The sequence below is a fragment of the Eumetopias jubatus genome, unplaced genomic scaffold, assembly GCF_037043125.1.
Source record: "Eumetopias jubatus isolate StellerSeaLion01/CBP00866 unplaced genomic scaffold, mEumJub1_p1.0 scaffold_4, whole genome shotgun sequence".
In the NCBI taxonomy this organism is placed as follows: Eukaryota; Metazoa; Chordata; class Mammalia; order Carnivora; family Otariidae; genus Eumetopias; species Eumetopias jubatus.
The window spans coordinates 183,421,372-183,447,101 of record NW_028274810.1 but is presented as its reverse complement, the minus strand read 5'-3'; the positions used below and the strand labels follow the sequence as shown (position 1 = coordinate 183,447,101).

The following is a 25,730-nucleotide window of genomic DNA, read 5'->3' as shown; positions in this document are numbered from 1 at the left end:
AGGGGGAGGGTCCAAGCCCTGCCCAGCCCTTTAAGATTTGGAGTTTTGAATCCCAGCCCCTTGCCAGAGATAAAACACAGGAGAACTGTGATGCCAGGCGGGCAGGGGTCTGATGAAAGCCTGGGACACAAGAGGGGAGATTGTTCACTATACTGTGAGGACTTCTTGAACAACGGTAGCTGCGAGTTCCCCTTTTGGAGGATGAGAGGGCAGGGTAGCACCATCTTACACACACACACACACACACACACACACACACACACACACACACACACACACCGCCCACCAGCACCATAGGACTTCAAAGAGAAACACAGTGCCTCCAGTGGAGGCTGGAGTCCCCTACACCAAACCCCACCTCCCAGCACCCACCAAAGGCATCCTTACAAGGGCAAGTCTGACTGTGAGCCAGCCCAGCAGGCCTCTCCCTCAGAAGACCAACACAGGCCCGCTCTGTGTGCCAAGTCTACCGATCAGAGAGTGCTCCAAAGCATCAGCTTCAGTTCTGGTGGAAATAGGATGAGGCTTTCTTTTTTATTATTATTATTTTTTACTTATTTTACTTTTTTTTTCCTTCTTTTTTCTTTGATATCAGGTTTAGTTTTTTTTCATTTGTCGGTTTCTTTCCTTTCTCATTTTTTGGATCAGGCTTTTTTTTTTTCGTTTTCTTTTCTTTTTTCCTTCTTTCTTTCTTATTCTTTGGAATCAGGCTTATAGTTTTTATTTGTCTGTTTGTTTTTTTGTTTCTTTTCCTTTTCTCTTTTCTTGGATCAGGATCCTTTTTTTTTAATCAGGCTTATCTTAACAAACAAATCAAAGCATACCCAGTTAAAAGTCCAAACACTCCCCAAGCAAGGAGGAACTCTACAGAATACCAACCTGTGGTATAGAGCTGTCAAAACACAACAGCAGAGTACACAGAGAATATACCAGAATCACCTCCTGAAGTGCCAGGCCCTAGGCAGTGTATGACTTCTTTTTAATATAGTATTATTCTCAGGAGCAGGAAACATAACAAGCTTTCATAATATGCAAAAGACAGAAACCTAGACATAATGACAACATGGAGGAATTCTCCCCAAAAGAAAGATCAAGAAGAAATAACAGCCAGAAAAAAAAAAAGAAAGAAAGAAATTAACAGCCAGGGATTTGCTCAAAACAGATATAAGCAATATATCCAAACAAGAATTTAGAACAGTCATAAGGATACTAACAGGGTTTGAAAGAAGCACAGAAAACACCAGAGAAACCCTGGCTGTAGAGATAAAAGACCTAAAAACAAGTCAGGCAAAAATAAAAAATGCTAGAACTGAGATGCAAAAACAACTGGATGTAATCACAATGAGGATGGAAGAAGCAGAGGATTGAACAGGTAAAGTTCGATAAACAGAAGATAAAATTACAGAAACTAATGAAGCTGAAAAGAAGAGGAAAAGAACACTATTAGATCACAAATATAGACTTAGGGAACTCAGAGATTCCTCAAAGCACAATAATATCTGTATCACAAAAGTCCCAGAAGAAGAGCAGGAAAAAGGGACAAAGGTTTATTTGAACAAAATATGGCTGAGAACTTCCCTAATTTGGGGAAGGAAACAGGCATTCAAGTCCAAGATGCACAGAGAACTCCCCTTAAAATCAACAAAAACAGGTCAACACCAAGACATTATCACAGTGAAATTTGCCTAATACAAAGATAAAGGGAATTCTGAAAGCAGTTAGGGACAAAAGGTCCTTAACCTACAAGGTTAGACACAGAAAGTTAACAGAGACCTATCCACAGAAATCTGGCAGGCCAGAAAGCAGTGGCATGATATATTCAATGTACTGAATGGGAAAAGTATGCAGCCAAGAATACTTTATCCAGCAAGGTTGTCATTCAGAAGAGGCAAGATAAAGAGTTTCTAAGACAAGCAAAAACTAAGGAGTTCATGAACACTAAACCAGCTCTGCAAGAAATATTAAAGGGGGCCCTTTGAGTGAGCAAGAGACAAAAAGCAACAAAGACTAGAAAGGAACAGAGACAATCCACAGGAATAGCAACTTTACAGGTGGCACTAAATTCGTATCTATCAATAGCTACTCTGAATGTAAACTGACTCAATGCTCCAATCAAAAGACACAGGGTATCAGAATGGATTAAAAAAAAAAAAAAGACCCATCAAAATGCTGCTTACAAGAGACTCATTTTGGACCCAAAGACATCTCTAGGTGAAAGTGAGAGGGTGAAGAACAATCTATCATGCTAATGGACATCAAGAGAAAGCTGGGCTAACCATACTTGTAACAAACTAGATTTTAAATCAAAGACTGTACCAAGACATGAAGAGCACTATATCATAATAAAGGGTTCTATCCATCAAGATCTAACAACTGTAAATATTTCTGCCCCCAACTTGGGAGCAGTCAAATATATAAATCAATTAATAACAAACATAAACTCATTGATAACAATATAATAATAGTAAGAGACTTTAACACCCCACTCACAGCAACGGACAAATCATCTAAGCAGAAAATCAACAAGGAATCAATGGCTTTCAATGACACACTGGACCAGATAGACTTAACAGATATATTCAGGGCATTTCATTCTAAAGCAGCAGAATACACATCCTCTTGAGTGCACATGGAACATTCTCCAGGACAGATCACATACTGGGTCACATATCAGGCCTCAACCAGTACAAAAAGACTGAGATCAAAAAAAAAAAAAAAAAAAAAAAAGACTGAGATCATCCCATGCATATTTTCAGACCACAACACTGTGAAACTTGAAGTAACCACAAGAAAAAATTTGGAAAAAGTACAAATACATAGAGGTTAAAGAATAACCTACTAAAGAATGAATGGGTTAGCCAGAAAATTAAAGAATTAAAAAAAAAAACACACACATGGAAGCAAATGAAAATGAAAACACAACAGTCCAAAACCGTTGGGACACAGCAAAGGCAGTCCTAAGAGGAAATTATATAGCAATACAGGCTTTCCTCAAGAAGCAAGAAAAGTCTCAAATACACAACCTTTCCAGGAGCTGGAAAAAGAACAAGAAATAAAGCCTAAAACCAGCAGAAGAAGGGAATAATTAAGATGAAAGCAGAAATCAATGATATAGAAATCAAAAAAACAGAACAGATCAATGAAACCAGGAGCTGGTTCTTTGAAAAAATTAACAATATTGATAAACCCCTAGCCAGACTTACCCAAAAGAAAAGAGAAAGGACCCAAATAAATAAAATCACGACTGAGAGAGAAGAGATCAAACCAAGAGAACAGAAATGCAAACAATTATAAGAAAATCTTATGAGTAACTATATGCCAACAAATTAGGCAATCTGGAAAAAAAATGGATAAATTCCTAGAAACACATAAACTACCAAAACTGAAAGAGGAAGAAATAGAAAACTTGAACAGACCCACACCCAACAAAGAAATTGAATCAGTAATCAAAATTCTCCCAAACAACAAGAGTCCAGGACCGTATGGCTTCCCAAGGAAATTCTATCGAATTAAAGAAGAATTAATACTATTCTTCTTAAGCTATTCCAAAAAATAGAAATGGAAGGAAAACTTCCAAACTCCTTCTATGTGGCCATCATTACCTTGATTTGAAAACCAAAGACCCCACTAAGAAAGAGAATTACAGACCAATATCCCTGATGAACATGGATGCAAAAATTCTCAACAAGAGACTAGTTAATTGAATCCAACAGTACATTAAAAGAATTATTCACCAGGATCAAGTGGGATTTATTCCTAGGCTGCAGGGTGGTTCGGTATTTGCAAATCAATGTGATACACCACATTAATAAAAGAAAGGGTAAGAACCATATGATCCCCTCCATAGATACAGAAAAAGCATTTGACAAACTACAACATCCTTTCTTAAAAACAAACCCTCAAGAAAGTAGAGATAGAAGGAGCATACCTCAACATCATAAAGGCCATATACAAAAGACCCACAGTGAATATCATCCTCAGTGGGGAAAATCTGAGAGCTTTCCCCTAAGGTCAGGAACATGACCGGGATGTCCACTCTCATCACTGTTGTTCAACATAGTACTGAAGTCCTAGCCACAGCAATCAGACAACAAAAAGAAATAAAAGACATCCAAATCAGTGTCACTCTTCACAGACAACCAAAAAGACTCCACCAAAAAAACTGTTAGAACTGATACGTGATTTCAGCAAAGTTGCAGGATATAAAATCAACATACAGAAATCTGTTACATTTCTATACACCAATAATGAAGCAGAAGAAAGAAATCAAGGAATCAATCCCATTTACAAATGCACCCAAAACCATAATATACCTAGAAATAAACCTAACCACAGAGGTAAAAGATCTGTATGCTGAAAACTATAGGACACTTATGAAAGAAACTGAAGAAGATACAAAGAAATGGAAAAACATTCCATGCTTACAGATTAGAACAAATACCATTAAAATGTCCGTACCTATCGAAACAATCTACCAATTCAATGCAATCCCAATCAAAATAACACCAGCATTTTTCACAGAACTAGAACAAACCCTAAAATTTGTGTGGAACCACAAAAGACCCCAAATATCCAAAGTAATGTTGAAAAAGAAAAGCAAAGCAGGACACAACACAATCCCAGACTTCAAGCTATTTACAAAGCTGTAACCATCAAGACAGCATGGCACTGGCACAAAAACAGATACACAGATCAATGGACCACAATAGAGAACCCAGAAATGGACCCACAACTATACGGTCAACTAATCTTGAAAAAGAGGAAAGAATATTCAATGGAAAAAAGACAGTCTCTTCAATAAATGGTGTTAGGAAAACTGGACAGCGACCTGCAGAATGAATCTGGACCACTTTCTTACACCATACACAAAAATAAATTCAAAATGGATGAAAGACCTAAATGTGAGACAGGAAACCATCAAAATCCTAGAGGAGAAAATAGGCAGAAACCTCTTTGACCTTGGCTGCAGCAACTTCTTACAAGACACGTCACCAAAGGCAAAGGAAGCAAAAGCAAAAATGAACTATTGGGACCTCATCAAGATAAAAAGCTTCTGCACAGCAAAGGAAACAGTCAACAAAACTAAAAGACAACCTACAGAATGGGAAAAGATATTTGCAAATGACATATCAGTTAAAGGGCCAATATCCAGAATCTATAAAACTCATCAAAATCAACACCCAAGAAAACAAATAATCCAGTTAAGAAATGGACAGACGACATGAACCAGGCATTTCTCCAAAGAAGACATACAAATGGCTAACAGACACATAAAAAAAAAGTGCTCAACATCACTCATCATCAGGGAAACACGAATCAAAACCACAATGAGATACCACCTCACACCTGTCAGAATGGCTAAAATTAACAACTCAGGAAACAACAGATGTTGGTGAGGATGTGGAGAAAGGGGAACCCTTTTGCACTGTTGGTGGGGATACACTGGTGCAGCCACTCTGGAAAACAGTATGAAGTTTGCTCAAAAAGTTAAAAATAGAACTACCCTATAATCCAGCAATTGCACTACTAGGTTTTTATCCACAGGATACAAAAATGCTGATTTGAAAGGGCACATGCAGCACCCCAATATTTATAGCAGCATTATCAACAATAGTCAAATTATGGAGAGAGCCCAATTGTCTATCAACTGATGAATGGATAAAGAAGATGTGATAAATACATGCAATGGAATATTACTCAGCCATCCGAAAGAATGAAATCTTGCCATTTGCAATAATGTGGATGGAATTAGATTGTATTATGCTAAGCAAAATAAGTCAGTCAGAGAAAGACAAATATCACATGACTTCACTCTTGTGGAATTTAAGAAACAAAACAGAGGAACACGGGGAAAGGGAAGGAAAAGTAAGATAGAGAGAAGGAGACAAACCATAAAAGACTCTTAACTATAGAGAACAAACTGAGGGTTGCTGGAGGGGAGGTGGATGGGGAGATGGGCTAGATGGGTGATGGGCACTAAGGAGGGCACTTGTTGGGATGAGCACTGGATGTTTTATGTATGAGCATATATGTTATATGTTATATAATGAGTCACTACTCCTGAAACCAATGCTACACTATATGTTAACTTGAATTTGAATAAAACAAACAAACAAAAAAACTTATCTTCCACCCACCACTGTTCAGGTACTCAAGTTACAAACCTTTAAGAGAATAAGGATAAAGCCCTTCTTCTCAAAGGCATTTAACTATTGCTGTTGATATCTGAGCACCAAAAAAATCTTAATCTTCAAAATTATGTACCCAAACCTGAACAGGTGAGAAAAAACAAGCAATTCTGTCCAAAACTATTTTATCCAGAAGTGTTAAGAATGAAATGACTCAGTAATTACGGTATTTTTTAAACAAGAAATCATATGGTAAGGGTATGCGCAAATTTCTCAGTGTAACTAAAATTTTACCAATAAAATAAATTGTTAAAATGTATTTAATCAATAGCTGAGGATATGTCAGCTACCTAAATCTGAATCCCTCCACAGATCCTGCATAAAAAATAAGTCAAGGAGAAGAAATAAAACTATATTTGAACACGTTCAACTTTAGATCCATCTTGACTGGCAAAAATGTGAAAGTCTGATCATGCCCTCTGTTGGCAAGGCTGCGGAGACAGGCATTCTCATATGTTGGTGGGACCGCAAAATGGCATTATATGCCAATATCTTAACAAAACTATGTGTGTAGTTCTCTTTTACCCAGCAATCCTATTTCTAGGCATTTACCATGAAGTACACTACCGACCATATGAAAATACGTTTGCACAAGGTTATTCTTGGCTTCGTTATTTCTAATTACAAAATACCGGAACCACCCAAGGACAATAAGAAGAAAAGATGCCAGAAAGTCGGCCAAGAAAGACAAAGACCCAGTGAGCAAATCTGAAGGCAAAGCCAAAAAGAAAAAGTGGTTCAAAGGCAAAGTTCAGCACATGCTCAATATGCTTGTCTTGTCTGAGAAAGCCACATGGGACGAACTCTGTAAAGATGTTCCCAACTATAAAGGTTATAACCCCAGTTGTTGCCTGAGACTGAAATTCGTGGTCCCTGGCCAGGGAAGTCCTTCAGGAGCTCCTTATAAAGGACTTACGAACTGGTTTCAAAAGAGAGCTCAAGTAATTTACACTAGAAGCACCAAAGGTGGAGAAATTCCAGCTGCTGGTGAAGATGCATGATCAGGTCCAACCCAATGAACATTTTGAAAAATAAAACTTTAGGAGCACCTGGGTGGCTCAGTCGTTAAGCGTCTGCCTTCGGCTCAGGTCATGATCCCAGGGTCCTGGGATCAAGCCCCGCATCGGCCTCCCTGCCCCACAGGAAGCCTGCTTCTCCCTTTCCCTCTCCCCCTGCTTGTGTTCCCTCTCTCACTGTGTCTCTCTCTGTCAAATAAATAAATAAAATCTTTTAAAAAAAAGAAAGAAAAGAAAAATAAAACTTTATTAAACCAAAATAAATATGTAATGAGCCAACCTCAATGTCCATCACATCAGAGACTGGTTAAGTAAACTATAATACATCCACTAAAAGAGTACTTTGTTGTGAGGAGCCTGGCTGGCTCAGTCAGTGGAGTGTGCGATTCCTGATCCTAGGGCAGTAAGTTCGAGCCCCATGTTGGGTATAGAGATTACTTAAAAATAAAATCTAAAAAAAAAAAAAAAGTACTTTGCTGTTATCAAAAAGAATATGGGAGTTATCTCCGAACAGATATGGAATGATTTCTGGCATATTTTGTTAGGTGAGATGGCAAAATATAAGAGATTATATTTAGTACATGTTTTTTATAAGAAAGAGAAGGAAATAAGAAAATATACATATTTTCTTACTACGTATCTGCCTATTTATGCAGGAAAAAAAAACAGGAAGGATAAACCAGAAATCGGTGATACCGGTTACCTAACAAGAGTTAGGTGGGAATGCAAGGAATGGGGGTGAGGGTTTGGTGACATTTCTCTGAGTATACCTTTCTGTATAGTTTTGACTTCTGGGAGCATGTTTGTGTTTTACATAATCAAAAATAATAAAATAAAATCTATAAGAATGAGAAAAAACAGAATACCAAAAAATCACAAATGAATCTAACTATTTCAAGAAAAATAATGTAACCACTCTGTAAGAAACTTGAACACAATACACTTGACTACATACTCTCAGGTTAAAGAAAAAGTACTGCAAACAAATCCTGAACTCTAGGTAAAGGGCTCATTTCTCACAGATGTATGGGTCAGCCATTCTGAAACTCCTTTCCTTGTGCTATAGGGTGGAGCAGACAAGTAAATATACAAAGGATAAGAGGAACTCACGATCTCACTGTCACAGAAGAGTTACAAATATGGAAAAGGGAGACAAGAATGAACTCTGGTGTTAAGCTGAAATGAAATGAGATAGTGTGAACTCGTGGTTTCTAATTTACAGATATATGTATAAAAAGTAAGGGTATTTGTGGGGCGCCTGGGTGGCTCAGTCAGTTGAGCATCTGCCCTCGGCTCAGGTCATGATCCCACCCTGGGATCAAGTCCCTCATCAGACTCCTTGCTCAGAGGGGAGCCTGCTTCTCCCTCTCCTCCCCACTCCTGCTCTCTCTCACTATCTCTGTCTCTTAAATAAATAAAATCTTTTTTAAAAAATGAGGATATCTGTGTGTGCATGCATGTGTGTGTTGTGTGTATGTACGTACATATAAATAAAACCAAAGTCTGCATGCCAATTCAAGCTTGCTCATTCTAGGTGCAATTCTATACAGTAATCAGGATAACCATGGCAGACACAACATTCCCCATTTTTCTTAACTTTACTAAAGAAAAAAATGCTGAGAAATACCACGGTCATTCTCAGACAGGCCTGTATCAGCCCAGGCTGGATATTGATCCTTACTCATATTATAAAATCACTACATGACTATAAATGACATGAGGGCCCCTAGGTAGACTGCACCATTCTTCTTACTTAACCTCTGTACCTTCAATAATAATCAGTACAATAACTGGCACATAGTAGGCCATCAATAAATGTTTTTCCTTGTAAACTGACAGAACAATGCTCCACATAAGCAACCAGACTGACACTTTTCTTCAAGTCCTGAGACATGCAGTCAGGCACTGGATTAGCACCAGGTGCCCTGTCTCAAAGAGAACCACTCTGTACACCAACAATTTAAACGGGAGATTATACTCTGGTATAAAATACAAACTGTGAATAAGGGAGGCCCCTCTGTGTTCAAGGACAGTAAAACAGTAAATAGAAACTTTATGCAACTGGAAAAGTCTCAGATGATAAGCAAAATGTTCCCCAAAGAGACAAGACTTTTGAGAGCAAGCACCTTGCCTACACTAAACTCTGAAGCCCCAGTGCTTGGCACTGGCCTGGAACATAGCAGGGGCATTGAAATCTGTTGAATGACTTAAACAGAAAAAGTCACATTGCCTGTAAGTACCAAGAGTATCCAGAAAGCCTCAAGTGATTCACCCAACATCCCTGGTATTCGACACAAAACTCTTGAGGTATTATGGAAAAAAAAATACAGATTGATTACTAGACATTCTGAAAAACAAAAAAAGCCTGTGTGTGGGCATTCCCATCTTTAACACAATTAGCAATTACAACTCTAAAAGAGAACCCATGGTATAAGTGAAACCATACAAAAATACTGTTACTGTGCAGAATACAAAACAATGACATCAGCAAATGTATTAAGTAAAGAGTATACCTACCTGCAGCATATCATCCACCATAGTTAGTATATACTGAACTGTCTGTTCTTTGGAGATATGAGTCATCAAATTTATAAATGTTTTAGCACACTAGAAAAGAATGAAAAGTAATGTTAACTTATTTTCAACTACAAACAACACTTTAATGGATTCAGTAAAATATTATTTCTCTTGCACAAATTCTAATATAAATGCTATCACCAACAGATCTCAATTACAAAAAATGTATACCTTTTACAAATATTGTGAAGTATGGGAGGAACATACTATGACTTGCATTCAATTTTTGATCATTTTTAGTGATAAATTTCAAAGTGTTTACTACTTTTAAATAGACCTAGTAACTGTAACTCTTGACTGCCCATGATAACATAAAGATTAAGTTACATAGACAACCAAAAATTATCATTGATTTTGATTTAGGGTTTTACTTTGCTTTTTTGGTTTTTTGGTTTCATTTTGTTTTGTTTTTGCATTTGCTGGGAAGAACACTACAGCAACAAAGGGACTAGGGATTAGAATCAGAAGGAATTCAGTAAAAACTGGAGCCAACAGTATGTTTCCTCACAGATTTCCCAGGATTGTTGTAAGAATCAGAGAGAGTTGCATACAGGCTCTTTCAGGCCATCAGGACCCCACACCAGAAAATCTGATGGACAGTAGGATTGCATCATATTCTAGTGAAAATACAAAGTGGGAAAAATTTCTAAAAAAAAAAAAAAAGTTAAGCAACTTTAAAAACAACATATACTTTGAAACTTAATTTCCCTTCTAGCAATCTATTCTAGAAAGATTTTCAGAAATGCAGAAAAGGATAGAGGAATAAACATACCCAACATAACATTTTTCCAAAATGAACAAAGAGAACTGGAAATCATTCAAACGTCTTCTAATAAAAAAGGATTTTTAGCTAAATTATGATGCATACCTACAATGGAATATCACAAAGTCATTAAAAAATTTTTCTAGAATTTTTAATGACGCAAGGAGGTGTTGGTGACATAATGTTTGTATACATCACCTGACTGCCTTCAGTTTGGAGCATCTCTTGCTTCTCTTCAGGACTTCTTTTCATTTCAAACCTTTGAATGAATTCACAATCTTCAGCAGAAATCATCTGCCCCCTAGAATGTAAGATTAAGTTGGGTTTTTTCAGTAAGAGTTGGTTGAAGCACCACTGTGAGCAAGGGCTACAGGAATTCCCCGTCCTTCTCCTCTCTCTCCCCAGTAGTTAACCACTAGCGGGGGCACACAGGCCCTGGCATCAGACAAACCTGAGTGCAAGCTTAGCTCCACCACGTACTGATCACACAACCTCTCTGGGCCTGAGTTAATTTATCTGCAAGATGGGAATAATATCCACATTGCCATTAGGGCTGACTTGAGGATGATATTAAATAATTCATATAAGGTGGTTAGGCCAGTGCCTAGCAGAGAGGAAGCACTCATTAACTGACACCTCTTGGCACTGTCCAAAGTCTCACCCTATCCCCCTCCCAGCCAAACAATTCACTTGGTTTTCTACTCCATCAAGACCAAAGCTACTTTATATGAACTTCTACAATCATTACCTCCAGCATATTCTCATATTCCCTCCAGACTCAGAAAAATGTGATCCTCCTCCTCTCTGAAAAAATAACCTTTCCATCCTGATTCCTGTCCTCCCACCAGTCATCCCACAATATGCTGTTTTCCTCTTACTTCTTTCAGGGGTCCCTTCCTCAATGGTTCTTTGCTCCTCAAGGCTTCTCTCCAAGCTCAATCCTTGTTAGTTACCTTACTTTTCTCTCCCAAATTCTTTCCTTTAGTGAGATTCAAACCAAGAGAGTCTAGTCTTCTCTCTCTGCCAAACCATCTGACTATCTTCCACCCTTACCATTTTCACAAATGCAGCATCATCACAACTGAACCATCATCACCTTCCTTTCCAACCCGGCTTGACCTCACAACTGACTCGGCTCCACTCATCAACAATTCAAACCCTGTCTGACGCTTCCTTATAAAAAGACCTGTCGGCAAAACAGCCTTGCTAGTCTCTGTGACACTGGACACTTCGGGACATACACCAATCTTTTCAGACTATCAGTATAGTGGGGTAAGTATAGAATTTGCATCAATCTGAGGAAGAGTTCCAACTCCAGGTGTGAAACTTTGGTAGGTCCCTTACCCTCTGAGCAATGTTTGCCGCACCAGTAAAATGGCAATTACAATACTACCTGCCCTGCTCCACTGAGCACTTGTGAAAAAAAATACAAGAAAAAGCACTCGATGGATATAAGCATGAAGTAAATGCAAGTTTAAAATTAAAACTGTCTTGGGGCACCTGGGTGGCTCAGTTGTTAAGCATCTGCCTTTGGCTCAGGTCATGATCTTGGGGTCCTGGGATCGAGCCCCACATCAGGCTCCCTGCTCAGCAGGAAGCCTGCTTCTCCCTCTCCCACTCCCCCTGCTTGGGTTCCTGCTCTTGCTATCTCTCTGTCAAATAAATAAATAAAATCTTTTTTAAAAATTAAATTAAATTAAAAATGTCTTATAATATGCTTTGTCATTCAAATAGCATCAATATTTTTTTAACTCAGTAGTTTTAATAAAACTGCCCTTCCCCACCCCTTACCCCCAAGTATGTTGAGAGACTAGCACTCTACAAAAGCCCAACTGTGGAAACAATGAATTTGAGGCAGGTTTCCCCATATGCATAGTTACAGAAATGTAGTCCTTTTTCAGATCTGTCTTGGACTGGGTTCCTGGTGGCAGGCCTTGACATGGAGATTGGTGTACAGGCGATCTATGTAGGCAGTGCTCCCAGGAGAGACCAGGGATGGAGTGGGGAACACAGGACATGGAAGGTAAAGAGCCCAGACTGGATTCAGGCAAAGTCCTGAAGAGAACAGTTTTCTGAGGACACAGGAGAGTCTGGGAAAGTGAGGTCCTCAGAGCTATGCCCTCCCCAAGACAAGGAAACTGAACTTCCATACTTCCTGACACTCCTCCCACAACCCCAAAGAAGATCTTGACTTTCAGGTATTCAACATCTCAGTGTTTTACTTTACCCCTTCTGAGTTTTCTATATACTATTACTACATCCTAAACTATTTTACATCCTGTTAACATGCTTCTGGATTTTGTAATCTACTGGGGTCATTCTTGTATTAGTTCTACAGTTTTAAGCACTGTAACTTTGTTTTCACATATGCTCCTTTTTTTTTAACATGGCTTTTTTTTTTTTTTTGGTAAAACTATTCTCATTCATTGGATTTTTTCAGCAATCCTTTCCTTACCAACCCAAAGGGGAATTTCGAGTCCTTATCTTTCTAGATCTCTAAGGCAAGTGACAACATGACCATTTCTTGACACTCTCTTCCTAAACTTCCAGATTCCTCTTGTCCTCCTCAGGCCACTCATTAGTGCTCTTCACAGACTCTTTATCTCCTACTCTGTGCCTCAGGTTCTATGGAAGGCTCTCTCCATTTGCACTCCCTGAATGCTCCCTGCTAGTCTCTGCATAGGTAGCTCACAGTCTGAGCTCCAACCCAGGCTGCCCTCCTACAGTCCCCAGTCACACATGGGGACCTCTCCTCCCACAGAGCAAGCGCACAGGCACTCCAGACCCTCCCGGGGCAGAACTGAGATCACTAACATATATCCCTATACACACTCCACCGCAGCCTGGCTAATGGGATAATGAAAGCAAAAAAAAAAAAAAAAGGCACTTTGCCCTGTTTTCTTGGGAAAAAATGCACTCTGTACCCTGGGATAGTCAGGTCATCCTGTCCAGCTCTGGCCCCAAAATAAATACAGTCTTTTTCATAAACCTGAACTTCCTAGCTAAAACAATTTCAGTTCCAAATTTTGCTATGCTGATGTATAAAAGCATATCATAACCTTTGTAGACAGAATAATCATGTGAAAAAGCTGGTTTTTCTACCATGACTAAAGTGTACAATGAAGGTTACACTTGTAACCTTATCATTTTATAGCTTTCTTTCCCATTTAAATAACTGTGGTTTTTATTTGGTAAGTCAGTCCTTCTGAAGTCTGACTTTCTTGCATTTGTTGTAAGTAACCTCTTTCTTTTCTTGCTTAAATTCTTTTGTCTCTGAACGTTCCTTTGACAGTCCCATAACCTAGCAAGTTAGGAACTCTGGTCTCTTTTCTAATGACCTGCAAACACTCAGGCACCAGTCCTAACAATCCTTCCACTAGCATCAGTCTCCTCCCAACTTCCCTGCCTCTGGAGTAGCTCAGGCCTAAGGTAACAACGCATTAAAGGGTTTCCCTGCTTCCGATCCACCCTCCTCCACATCCCTCTTACCTACTACCAGCCAGTTTTATCAAGCACACATCTGGCCGCATTAGTCCTTTTACATCAGTCGGACTGCGAATCTGAATGGCAGTTCTACCTAACACCTAGGTAGAGGCATTCAGGAAAAATCTTTTTAATCAACTGACTAATTAAAACCTATATCAGCATGTACATGTTACTTAATCTATCTGCACAGCTATTTACTCTTCTTTAAAATAAGGATAGAAAAACAGATCATAGGGTTGCCATGAAAGTAACATGAAACAGTACATGACTTACCAAGTACATTACTCCTTTCCCAAACACTGTCTCCACCACTGCCCAACATCCACTCTACCCATTCATGATCTTATCAGCCAAGATTAACTGTCAGCTTGTATGTCAGGCACCTTTAAGAACAGGTGACACAGCAGTGAGTTAAACATCCCTCTTTGAGCTTGCATTGCAGTGGGGAAAACAACACACAAACACAAAAATAAATAATTTTTTAAACACACACATGCACATCATAATGCCAGGACACTAAATTCTTGAAAAAAAACTGAAGCTGGGTAAGGAGCTAGAAGGTGCCAACAGAGGAAAGCATATATTCTATGTGGATTATGGTGACAGCCTTTCTTCTTTTTTTTAAATTAAGATTTATTTATTTATTTTAGAGACAGAGAGTGCATGGGTAGGGGGAGGGGTGGGGGGGCAAGCAGACTCCCTCCTGAGCAGGGATCCCAATGCAGGGCTTGATCTCAAGACCCTGAGGTCATGACCTGAGCCAAAACCAAGAGAGGCTTAACCAACTGAGCCATCCAGGTGCCCCACAGTGAAAGCCTTTCGAAGCCACCTGTGCAGACATCTGCATGAAGTGAGTTAATGAGCCAAGTGATCTAGGGAGGAACTTCCAGACAGAGGTGTAAGTCCAAGGACGTGGGGCAGCAGTAGCTTGAAAGAGCAAGAAAAGCAGAATTGCTGGATGTTTGTGAGCAGGATGGAATAATCTGATTTGTATTTTCAAAATGACTGTCACAGCACTGTAAAGAATTGCTCTTCAATTCCACTTCTGGATATTTATCTCAGGAAAACAAACACTAATTCAAAAAGATATGTGCACCCCAATATTTACTGCTGCATTATTTACAATAGCCAAGATATGGAAGCAACCTAAGTGTCCACCAACAGACAAATGGATAAGGAAAACGTGGTATATACACAATGGAATATCATGCAGTCATAAAAAGGATGAGATCTTGCCATTTGGGACAACATGGATGGACCTAGAGAGTAATATGCTAAGGGAAATAAGTCAGACAGAGAGATAAAATACTGCACATTTTCACTTATGTGTAGAATCAAAAAAACAAAAACAAAACAGAAACACATTCACAAATACAGAGAATAAGTGGTGATTATGAGAAGGGAGGGCTGTGTGGGGAAGGGCAAAAGAGGTGAAGGGGATTAAGAGGTACAAACCTCCGGTTACAAAATAAATAAGTCATGGAGATGAAAAGTACAGCATAGGGAATACAGTCAATCATATTGTACTAATTTTGTGTGGTGACAGATGGTAGCTAGACCCACCAAGAAGATCATTTCATAATGTATAAAAATATCCAATCACTATGTTGTACACCTGAAACTAACATAACAGTGTAGTCAATTAAATCAATTTTTTAATTAAAAAAAAAAAAAAAGAGTTGCTCCTACGGGGGCAGTGAAAGCCGGGACAGCAGGCAAGGGGCTGTTAAGAAGAGAGCATGTGGGAGATAATGAGAGCTTACACAGGGCAGTGACAGGGGAGCTAGAGTAGAAGTGGTCAGATGTGGGATGGGTTCTGATGCAGAGCTAAAAGAATTTGTCTGGATATGGTTCATAAGGGAAGAGAAGTGTCAAAATGGCTGCTAGGTTTGGGCCTCCAAAGCCAATGAAAGAAGGTGCCACAGACTGGTCTGCAGCAGCCCAGAGGGAGCCCCACCCAACTACCTGAAGCTCCCCCAGCGCTGCATTTTCTTCCACATCCCAGCTCCCCCATCCCCACCCCCACAGTTTCCTTCACCACAGCCCACAGCTCCTCTGCTTGGACAACTCCCACGAGTATCTTCGTGTATTCTGTGAAGGCATTCCCAACGCTCCCAGATAATTATTTGTTCCCTGCTTTTGTTACTTGAGAAAACTTCACATATATCTCCACTTTAATGCTTCCCACATTTTATTACTGAATTTTTTATTTAAAGGTCTGTTTCTTCATTAGACCTTAAACTCGAGAGGAAGATTCTTGTATCCTCAGGATAGAGTTTTATTAGATTCCAGCTTGACTGAAATATAGCCACGCCCATTCATTTATGTACTGTCTAGTTCAATTACCAAGAAAAGGTTTAATAAAACACACATACATTTTTAAAACACTGTATTTTCATAACATGTTAGTTTGTAAGGGATAGAGCATATTGGCCTTTTGACATTGGAGGACTTTTCCAAGGGTTTTATTTTTATCAGAATAAGATGTGATACAAGATTCCCTGAGAGGGGCGCCTGGGTGGCTCAGTCGTTAAGCATCCGCCTTCGGCTCAGGTCATGATCCCAGGGTCCCAGGATCGAGCCCCGCATCAGGCTCCCTGCTCAGCGGGAAGCCTGCTTCTCCCTCTCCCTCTCCCCCTGCTTGTGTTCCCTTTCTCGCTGTCTCTCTCTCTATCAAATAAATAAAAATCTCAAAAAAAAAAAAAAAGATTCCCTGAGAATTCATGTGTCATGGCCGGCCCCAAAGATTTGTAAGCTCTTTTAGGGCAAGTACATTTCACACCCACCAGTGTCCCCACACAGTTGGCTCAACAGCAGGCACACACTAACATCTGGTGAACATTTGTGTCCAGATATACAGAGTAGAAAAGTTTTTATAAAGAAATGCATGAGATGGACAAAAAAATTAAAGGACAGAAATAGGAATGAGACTACAGTTTAGTAGTACAGAGGCCTTAGAAAAGGAGGAACAGAAGAGAAAGCAATTAAAAATCTCCATGGAATTAAAAATGTTCCAAATGCCCATGCTAGGGAACTTCTGCAGTCGGCCAGTGCCTTATGATCAATAACAATATCATTCTATTTAGGTTATAAACAAAGTCAAGCTTTATAAACTTGAAATTCCTTGTCCTCTAGTCTAAACACACTCTGGACTAAAATTAGGAAACAAAGCTCAAAATCCTAATTTCACAGGGGCTTTATACAAATACAGAGATATAGATGAACAGAGAAAACATCAGAAATTCCCTCCTCCTCTTGCCCTTGAGTCCATGGCCCCGTAACAATCCAGTCCCTTAAAGTAGGAATACAGAGTCATCCTAGATTCTTTCTCACCCTCATCCATTAAATCGATCACTAAGACTTTCTCAAATCTATCCAATTCTATCCATTCCAACAATCTGAATACTGCTACAGTCTCAACCCTAGCTCTAGGTTTGTTTGCACAAATCCACCCGCTAAACTGTCAGTAGAACAATCCAACCAAAAGGCAATCTGACATGTAACCCACACTTACAAATAGTGGTTGTTCCCAATACCTACAACAGCAATTTTAAAACTGTGTTCCCTGGAAGAGCCTTCACAACTGGCTCCTGGATGCCTCTCCAGCCTCAGCCCTCCCCCCTGCCTGCCTCCAAAACATGTATTATTCCCCACCCAACATGCTGTTTTTAATTCCCTACCTTTGAACATCCCCTCCCGGAAAACCTCCCAGAGGCAGGATTAACTGTCATTTTTCTGTCCACCCATCATTCCCTGTGCACCTTTCTACTATCTCTGTTAGCATACTAAATTTAAATGATCTGTTTACATATTTGACTTCCTACTAAATTATAAGTTTATCTTTTGAAGCCTCAAAGCCTAGAAAAATGCCTCACACTTGAAAGGCAGGCAATAAATGTCTGATGAGTGACTAAATTAACAGAAATAAATGCATCATTTTTGTACACTGCATGTCCTTCTTACAGCAAAGCAAACTGCTAAATATAAAACTAAAGATTCCTCAATTTGCTTTTCAAAATGTATATGCAAATATCAACTGACTTTCCTTAATAAGTCACTCATAAATATACCAAAATAAACAGATATGAAGTAAAGTCAATATGATAAAATATGGTCAAAAATATTTTACAGATAAATATAGAACACCAGCATGCTAAATCTTAATGCATACAAGAAAGAAGGGGAAAGAACCAAAATTTATTTAAGAGTGTATTCAACATACTAATGCTTGTATTCAACTGTGTTAATACTTTGTACACTATTTGAGCACCAACTCTGAGATTATCTATCCCCATTTCACATTTACTTCAATGAACCTCAGAGAAGTTAACAGATTCACCTAAAATTACCACTCTAGTAGACAGAAGACCCGGAATTCAAACCCAGATCTTGAAATTCAAACATCTACACTTTTTACTAGTTGTATGAGCCATTCTGCAACACCTCTTTCCCCCCATTGATCACCAAGGCACAACGAGCCAGTCTTGGAAGGCTTTGCCCATAATCCCCTTCCCCCGCTACAGATCCCATGAAGACGCCCCCCACATTTCCCACTCATTCAAAAAGTACAACTCTCCAGACAGAAAAGATCAAAACTGCTCTGAGTGGCTCTGCTCCCCTGCTAGAGCCTCAGGCTGTTTCCAGCACTTCCTATGTCAGGTAAGCATTCTAAGGAGGAACTGTTTTCTTCCACATTTATTAGTATTTTTCCAGTATTTCTCTCATAGAAGCATGATCATGAAAAAGTCTGATGCAAAAGCACATGATTATCCATGATTCACAGCAAACTGGTACTTACTGAAGATAGGACTGCCAATTCACTTTGTTTGCACGAACCTCTGCGGCCTTGGCAGCAATAATGTTCGTTGGAACAGCAGCATCTACGGCACCTCGGATATCCATTTTGGTCATCTAAATTTTATGATCTTGGATGTTTTTCAACAGATCTTCAATTCTGATGCAAGGTGAAACCAGAATACCAGATGTTATCATTTTTTTTAACAACTACTACTATCATTGCTTTTATAATTAATATCATCATCACCTTACTCTCCCCAGACAAATACTGAATATCCTAAATATTAAATATTAATATTATATTTCAGATCTTGCCCAATTACACATCACCCCATAAAAGTGTTCCCTAAAGGTTTTTTCATCTCCAGGAAAAGTCTTTTAATTATTGGCACTAATCTTGCAGTAAGATTTTTAAAGTAACTCTTTAAGATACTGACATCAGAAGTCATGCTTTAATAAAATGGGTTATACAGTTTAAACGTATACAATTGGGATCAACTTTCTTCTGGCAGAAAAAAATAACTGGTAGAGTAAAAATAAGACCAATTATTTTACTTACATTTACTAAGCATCATTTTTAAGTGACATATACAAAAAACCTACAAGGGCCTTTTAAAATGACTCATTCAAATTAAAAATCCCAAAGTGGGAATGGCATTTCTTCAAAGAAAGAGCTTTCTTTTTTCAACCAAAGTTCACATAGGGTTTTCATAATCAATTTTGGGAGAAAGTTTTGGAACAAATACCAATTACAATTTAGATACAACCGACAACGGAAGTCTGGTGTAATGAGAAGAACCTACAATAATGAGCTTTTATGAAATTCTCACTTCTAAATTTACTGGTAAACCGCTTAAGCCTGATTTTATCTCAATACAAAATATATAGGTTCTGGTTCACAAAATGTAAGTTCACTGCCAGAGCCACAAAGAAACTAAAACCATACCCAAAGTTCTGTTCTGCAATCCCAATGACCGTAGTCAGTTTGGAACTTAATCTCTACATCTGAGGGTTTGCTGCCTAAACAAGCAAAAGCAATACACACAGGTGTGGCAGAGATAAAACTGGCTCCGTCCGGGTCAGGCTGGAGCCCTGGATTCACCCCCACCGAGAGGACTCAGGCCCAGCGGCCTCTCCTGGGGTAGGTGAAGGTGCCTCATCATCGTCAACTAAATCCCTGAACAACTCGAATCTTCAGCAAGCCAGGGCCGTGTCCCAATCCTGGGGAAAGTCTCCCCCTCTCCCCTGCCCACCCCTCACCTTCCCTGGAGCTCCGGGGAGGAATTCCAGTTCCGTAAACCTACTTGAGGCCTGGAAGGAAAAGAAATCTGGAGACCCGGGCGGGAGAAGGGCTGGAGGGGCCTGCGCGGGCGAGAAACCAGCACGCGCCAGGGAAGCTGGGGAAGCCGCAGGGGTCGCCTCCCTCGGGCTGGGGTAGGGGACAAAACAACGCGAGTGCGGCCTTACTTCGCGAACCCTGGGGACCCCACACCTCACCCAAAGGCGGCAGGGAGGATGCAGCGGTCCAGGCCGTCAGGGCCACAGCCCGGCTGGGGCGCCGAGTCAGCGTTGAGTCGGCGTCTCCTGCCCGGTACAGAGGCCTGAGCGGCGGAGTGAGCCACAGCCCCCGGGAAGTGCAGAGATTCCCGCACCCAGGAGACGTTGAGGGCGGCACAGGCAGAAGGAAGCAGGAGCTGCAGCAGAATGACAGCAGGGCCGGTCACGTGACCAGAGGCACGTGACAGCCCGGAAGCCGGAAGCCGTGAAGATCCAAAACAGCTCGCGGAGCCCCATAGCCCTTAGAAGGGCCTTACACACAGCGGGGAGCTGGGGTTCGGGCGATCCCGACAGAGACCCCGGAGGGACGCAGAAATTAAGCCCAGGCTGGCCCGTCGGGAGGGAGGGGAGCAGGATGGGCACGTGGGGACCACCACCCCGAAACCCAGAGCCCCGCTTGGGGGCAGCCGACGTCCCCAGCCCAAGGCCGGGTCGGGCCAAAATTTGTTTCTCTTAACCGTCATTCTTTTGAAATGTTTGATTTAATGTTTTTAAATAGATTGACTTCCACTTGGATTTAACAGCTCAATGAAATAGGCGTTCTTATTCGGATTTTAAGTATGAAATTGATCCTGAAACGTGGATTACAAAAGTTAGCTTGCCCTCGGTTGCAGGTTTAGCAAATTATGTTTCATGTAGTATTTGCATTACATTTTAAAAAGTTTTCGTGTTTACCGAAAATGCAAATTTGCAACCCTGACTTGAGCCCAAGAATGCCCCAGTCCAGGCCTCAGCTATCCTCCTTGTCTTAAGATAATAATGAGTAATACTACTCCATACTGCAACTAGTGGGCAGTCAGGTATATGTAATAGCATATTTTTGTTAATCAGCACTGAAAGGGATTTATAAGTAGAACCAACACATTTCTACTAAAAATGCTACATTTCGGTCAAGTTTTAAACACTGAGTAAACACATAGTATATAATTTTTTTCCTATTGCTGTTTTAACAAATTACCACAAATTTATTGGCTTAAACCAACACAAATTTATTTTTTTATAGTTCTTTGGGTCAGAAGCCTCACATGGGTCTCAATCCATTTCCCTATATTTTCCAGTTTCTAGAAGCTGCCTGCATTCCTTGGCTCATGTGCCCCCTTCCCCCATCTTCAAAGTCAGCAACATCACAGCTCGAGTGCACACCTTTTCCCTCTCTCTCTCTCTCTCTCTCTCTCTCTCTCTCTCTCGCTCTCTCTTTCTCTGGACACAGCTGAGAAGGGTTCTCTGATTTTATGAGCTCACGTGATTGGATTGGGTCCACCTGGATAAGGCAAGCAACTCTCCCCATCTCGAGGTCCTTAACCTTAACCACATACATAACCTTGTCTCCCTTTTGTCATGTAAGTTAACATTCACAGGTTCCAGAGGTTAGAACATAGACATCTTTAGGGGAACATTATTCTGCCTATCACAAATATAGAGGGAAGGATCCACACTAGTGTAACTGGTTGAGTAAACATACAGAGGGGCCCTACATGATATCTACATTGTATTTCTAAAGTAAAATTTTTTAAAAACTTGACCTAATACTGCAAAATGTTAACCTTTTTTTAAAAGATTTTATTTAATTATTTGTCAGAGAGAGCACAAGCAGGGGGAGCAGCAGGCAGAGGGAAAAGCAGGCTCCCCACTGAGAAAAGAGCCCAATGCGGGCCTCCATCCCAGGACCCTGGGATCATGACCTGAGCTGAAGGCAGACGCCTAACCAACTGAGTCCCCCGGGTGTCCCAAAATGTTAAACTTTTTAAATCTAAACAGTGTACATGGATATTCTTTATGTTCTTTTTATTTGAAATTTTCTTTTAATAAATTTGATGCTATGGATTGAGTACATTTACATGTGAAATTGTAGCCTAAATTAATGTAGAACTTGCTTAACTAAGATAATTGGAATTAGAATCAAAAAAGTGGAATTAGAATCAAAAAAAGATCGCAGATACTAACCACAATAATAGCTTAGTAAAAAAACAAATTCATTGTTAACAAAGATAGGTCACAAAACTGTTTCTTTTAACTATAATACTTTAAACTTGATATGTGTTTCAGAGTTTTGGGGAGTGGGAAAGTAACCCCCTCAGGGGTGGGACTTTGGGCTTACAGCAATGATTAGGGATGGAGTGTTGCTGGCATTTGGTGCACGGGGACTAGGGATGATAAGTGTTGGGGAGGGATACCATCACATTACCACACACAAAGCATTTTCTGGCCAAAAATGTCAGTAGTGCTCCTATGGAGAAAGCAGGATGATGATTACCTCTATCTGATCAATCTGTCATTCCAAATATGAAGGCATATTCTAGGCTGTGGTAGGAATACATGGCCTTACCATTACTGAATGACATCATTGTGGCGCATCTGAACACTAAGAGGCATGGCCAGAAAAAAGAGCATAAGTATTCAAATGTTACATGTGCACACACCATAACCAAGCAATCAAATTTCCAGGAATCTCTGCTAGGAAACTCTCAGCATGAGTGTGTAAAGATAACTATACAAGGATTTTCGGTGCAAAATTTTATTATAATAGAAAAAAATAGAAGGTGCCTGGATGGCTCAATCGTTAAGCATCTGCCTTCGGCTCAAGTCATGATCCTGGGGTCCTTGGGACTGAGCCCCGAGTCAGGTTCCCTGCTCCACGGGAGGCCTACTTCTCCCTCCCCCACTCCCCTCTGCTTGTGTTCCCTCTCTCGCTGTGTCTCTTTCTGTCAAATAAACAAAATATTTTTAAAAATAAGAAAAAAGAAAAAAATAGAAAACTCTATCTGTCAGGTCAGGTTGCCATAACAAAATGCCACAGATTGAGTGGCTTAAACAACAGACTCTATTTCTCCAGTTCTAGAGGTTGGAAGTCCAAGATCAAGGTGCTGGCCACTTTAGTTAGTGATGAGGTCTCCTCCTGGCTTGTAGATAGCCACTTCTCACCTTTCCTCACATGGTGGAGGGAGAGAGAGAGAGAGAGAGAGTACACACACTTATAATTCACAAGGTATTGGTTATTTTTTTTTTTATTAAATGCCAGAACTGGTGAATTTTATCTTCTTGGGTGCAGGGATAATTTTTTTATTCCTACAAATATTCCTGGGTTTTGTTCCAGAACATACTTATATTACCCACAGTTTAATCGCTTGGGGTCTTGCTTTTAAGCTTTGTTAGGCAGAACTAAAGCAATGTGTCATCTAGGATTAATTTTCCCCAATACTGTGATTGCGGAATACTTTTGCTTCAGTAAGCAAAATCCTCTGAGTTCTGAATACCTAATACCTTGTGAGTTTTAAGTGTTCCCACTTTGAGAACAGGTGCTAAGCCCAGCCTTTTATAAGCTACAAGGATTGTTTCTTCTATCCTTTGGGTGGTTTTTTCCCCAGCTGCAACTAGTCTCCTTACACAAGTACAATGATCAGTACTCAGCTGAACATTCAAGAGGGACCCTGTGAAGATCCCCCAAAGTCTCCCTCTATGCAGCTCTTCCTCACCAGTACTCTGCCCTAGGAACTCTACCTACCATGGCCCCTCCAAACTCTCTGCTTCCTCTCCTCACTTCAGGGAGACCACCATTCCATACTTGGGTCCCCATCTGCAAGCCAGAGCCTGAAAACTTTCTCAAAGCCATAAGCCAGGGCATCCATAAGGCTGACTTCATTTGTGTCCTGTCTGTTGGGGATTGGTGCCCTTCATTGCTGACATTCAATGTCTTGAGTAGTGGGGGTTTTTTTCATATACTTAGTCAAGTTTTTTAGTTGCTTTAATTGAAAGGGTAAATTCATCCTGTCATTCTGCCTTGGCCAGAAGCAAAAGTCTGGGTGTTTCCTTTTGAAAGCAAATATAAGAGAAAAAGCTTTCCTAGAGAGAGGAGAAGCATAAAGTAATCATGTACTAATAAATTCACAAAAGCTGAAACAGAGGTAATGCTATTTTCTTAAATCAGCAAAATACTTCCTGCTTTATTTCCAGCCCAAGAGGTAAATGATAAGTTAAGCTTTCATCAAAATGTATTCAGTTCCTTTCTTCCTAAAATGGCCCTCCTTTGAAAAGCATTTGACAAAGTACAACACCCATTCATAATAAAATCCCTCAACAAAGTAAGCCTAGACAGAACATATCTCAACATAATAAAGGCCATATATGAAAAACTCACAGTAAACATCATACTCACAATGGGGAAAACTGAGAACTATCCCCCCTAAGGTCAGGAATAAGACAAGGATGTCCACTCTCACCACTTTCATTCAACATAGTACTGGAAGTCCCGGCCACAGCAGTCATACAACAAAAAGAAATAAAACGCATCCAAATCAGTAAGGAAGAAGTCAAACTTTCACTATTTGCAGATGACATGATACTCTATGTAGAACACCCAAAGACTCCACCAAAAATCTGCTAGAAGTGATAAGTTCAGTAAGGTTGCAAGATTCAAAATCAATGTACAGAAATCTGTTACATTTCTATATGCTAATACTGAAGCAGCAGAAAGAGAAGTTAAGAAAACAATCCCATTTACAATTGTACCAAAAATAATAAGATATCTAGAAATAAACCTAACCAAAGAGGTGAAAGACCTGTACTCTGAAAATTATAAAACACTGATAAAAGAAATTAAAGATGACACAAGGAAACATTCATGAATTGGAAGAACAAATATTGTTAAAATGTCCATACTCCCAAAGCAATCTACACATTTAATGAAATCCATATTAAAATACCAACAGCATTTTTCACAGAGCTAAAACAAACAACCCTAAAATTTGTATGGAACCACAAAAGACCCCGAATAACCAAAGGAATCTTGAAAAAGTAAAACAAAGCTGGAGGCATCACAATTCCAGACTTCAAGTTACATTATAAAGCTGTAGTAATCAAAACAATATGGTACTGGCACAAAACAGACACATAGATCCATGGAACAAAATAGAAAACCCAGAAATAAACCCACAATTATATGGTCAATTAATCTTCAACAAAGCAGGAAAGACTATCCAATGGGAAAAAGACAATCTTTTCACCAAATGGTGTTGGGAAAACTGGACAGTAACAAGAAAAAGAATGAAACTAGACCACTTTCTTACCTTGCACACAAAAATAACCTCAAAACAGATTAAAGACCTTAAGCCATAAAAATCGTAGGAGAGAACACAAACGGTACTGTCTTTGACATCAGCTGTAACAACATTTTTCTAGATATGTCTCCTGAGGCAAGGGGAATAAAAGCAAAAATAAACTATTTGGACTACCTCAAAATAAAAACCTTCTGCACAGCAAAGGAAATAATCAACAAAACTAAAAGTCAACCCATGGAATGGGAGAAGATATTTGCAAATGACATAACCAATAAAGGGTTAGTATCCAAAA

General features: G+C 39.8%; 1 protein-coding gene and 1 pseudogene across 2 annotated transcripts in view; one reads left to right on the top strand and one right to left on the bottom strand.

Moving 5' to 3' along the window:
• ATP6V1H (ATPase H+ transporting V1 subunit H) overlaps positions 1-20,541 on the bottom strand; it is a 124,061-nt gene extending 103,520 nt beyond the window's left edge. The window contains exons 1-4 of one of the 2 annotated variants that reach the window (XM_028118978.2): positions 20,325-20,541; positions 18,829-18,984; positions 10,743-10,845; positions 9,722-9,811 (exon numbers count right to left, since the gene is read on the bottom strand). In XM_028118978.2, coding sequence (XP_027974779.1) covers positions 9,722-9,811; positions 10,743-10,845; positions 18,829-18,941 — 306 coding nt within the window. In that variant the 5' untranslated portion in view covers positions 18,942-18,984; positions 20,325-20,541. The remainder of the gene's footprint in view (positions 1-9,721; positions 9,812-10,742; positions 10,846-18,828; positions 18,985-20,324) is intronic. The other variant, XM_028118977.2, reaches the window with a different exon arrangement.
• On the top strand, positions 6,259-7,189 carry LOC114220886 (small ribosomal subunit protein eS25 pseudogene; annotated as a pseudogene).
• Positions 20,542-25,730: the final 5,189 nt, after the last annotated feature.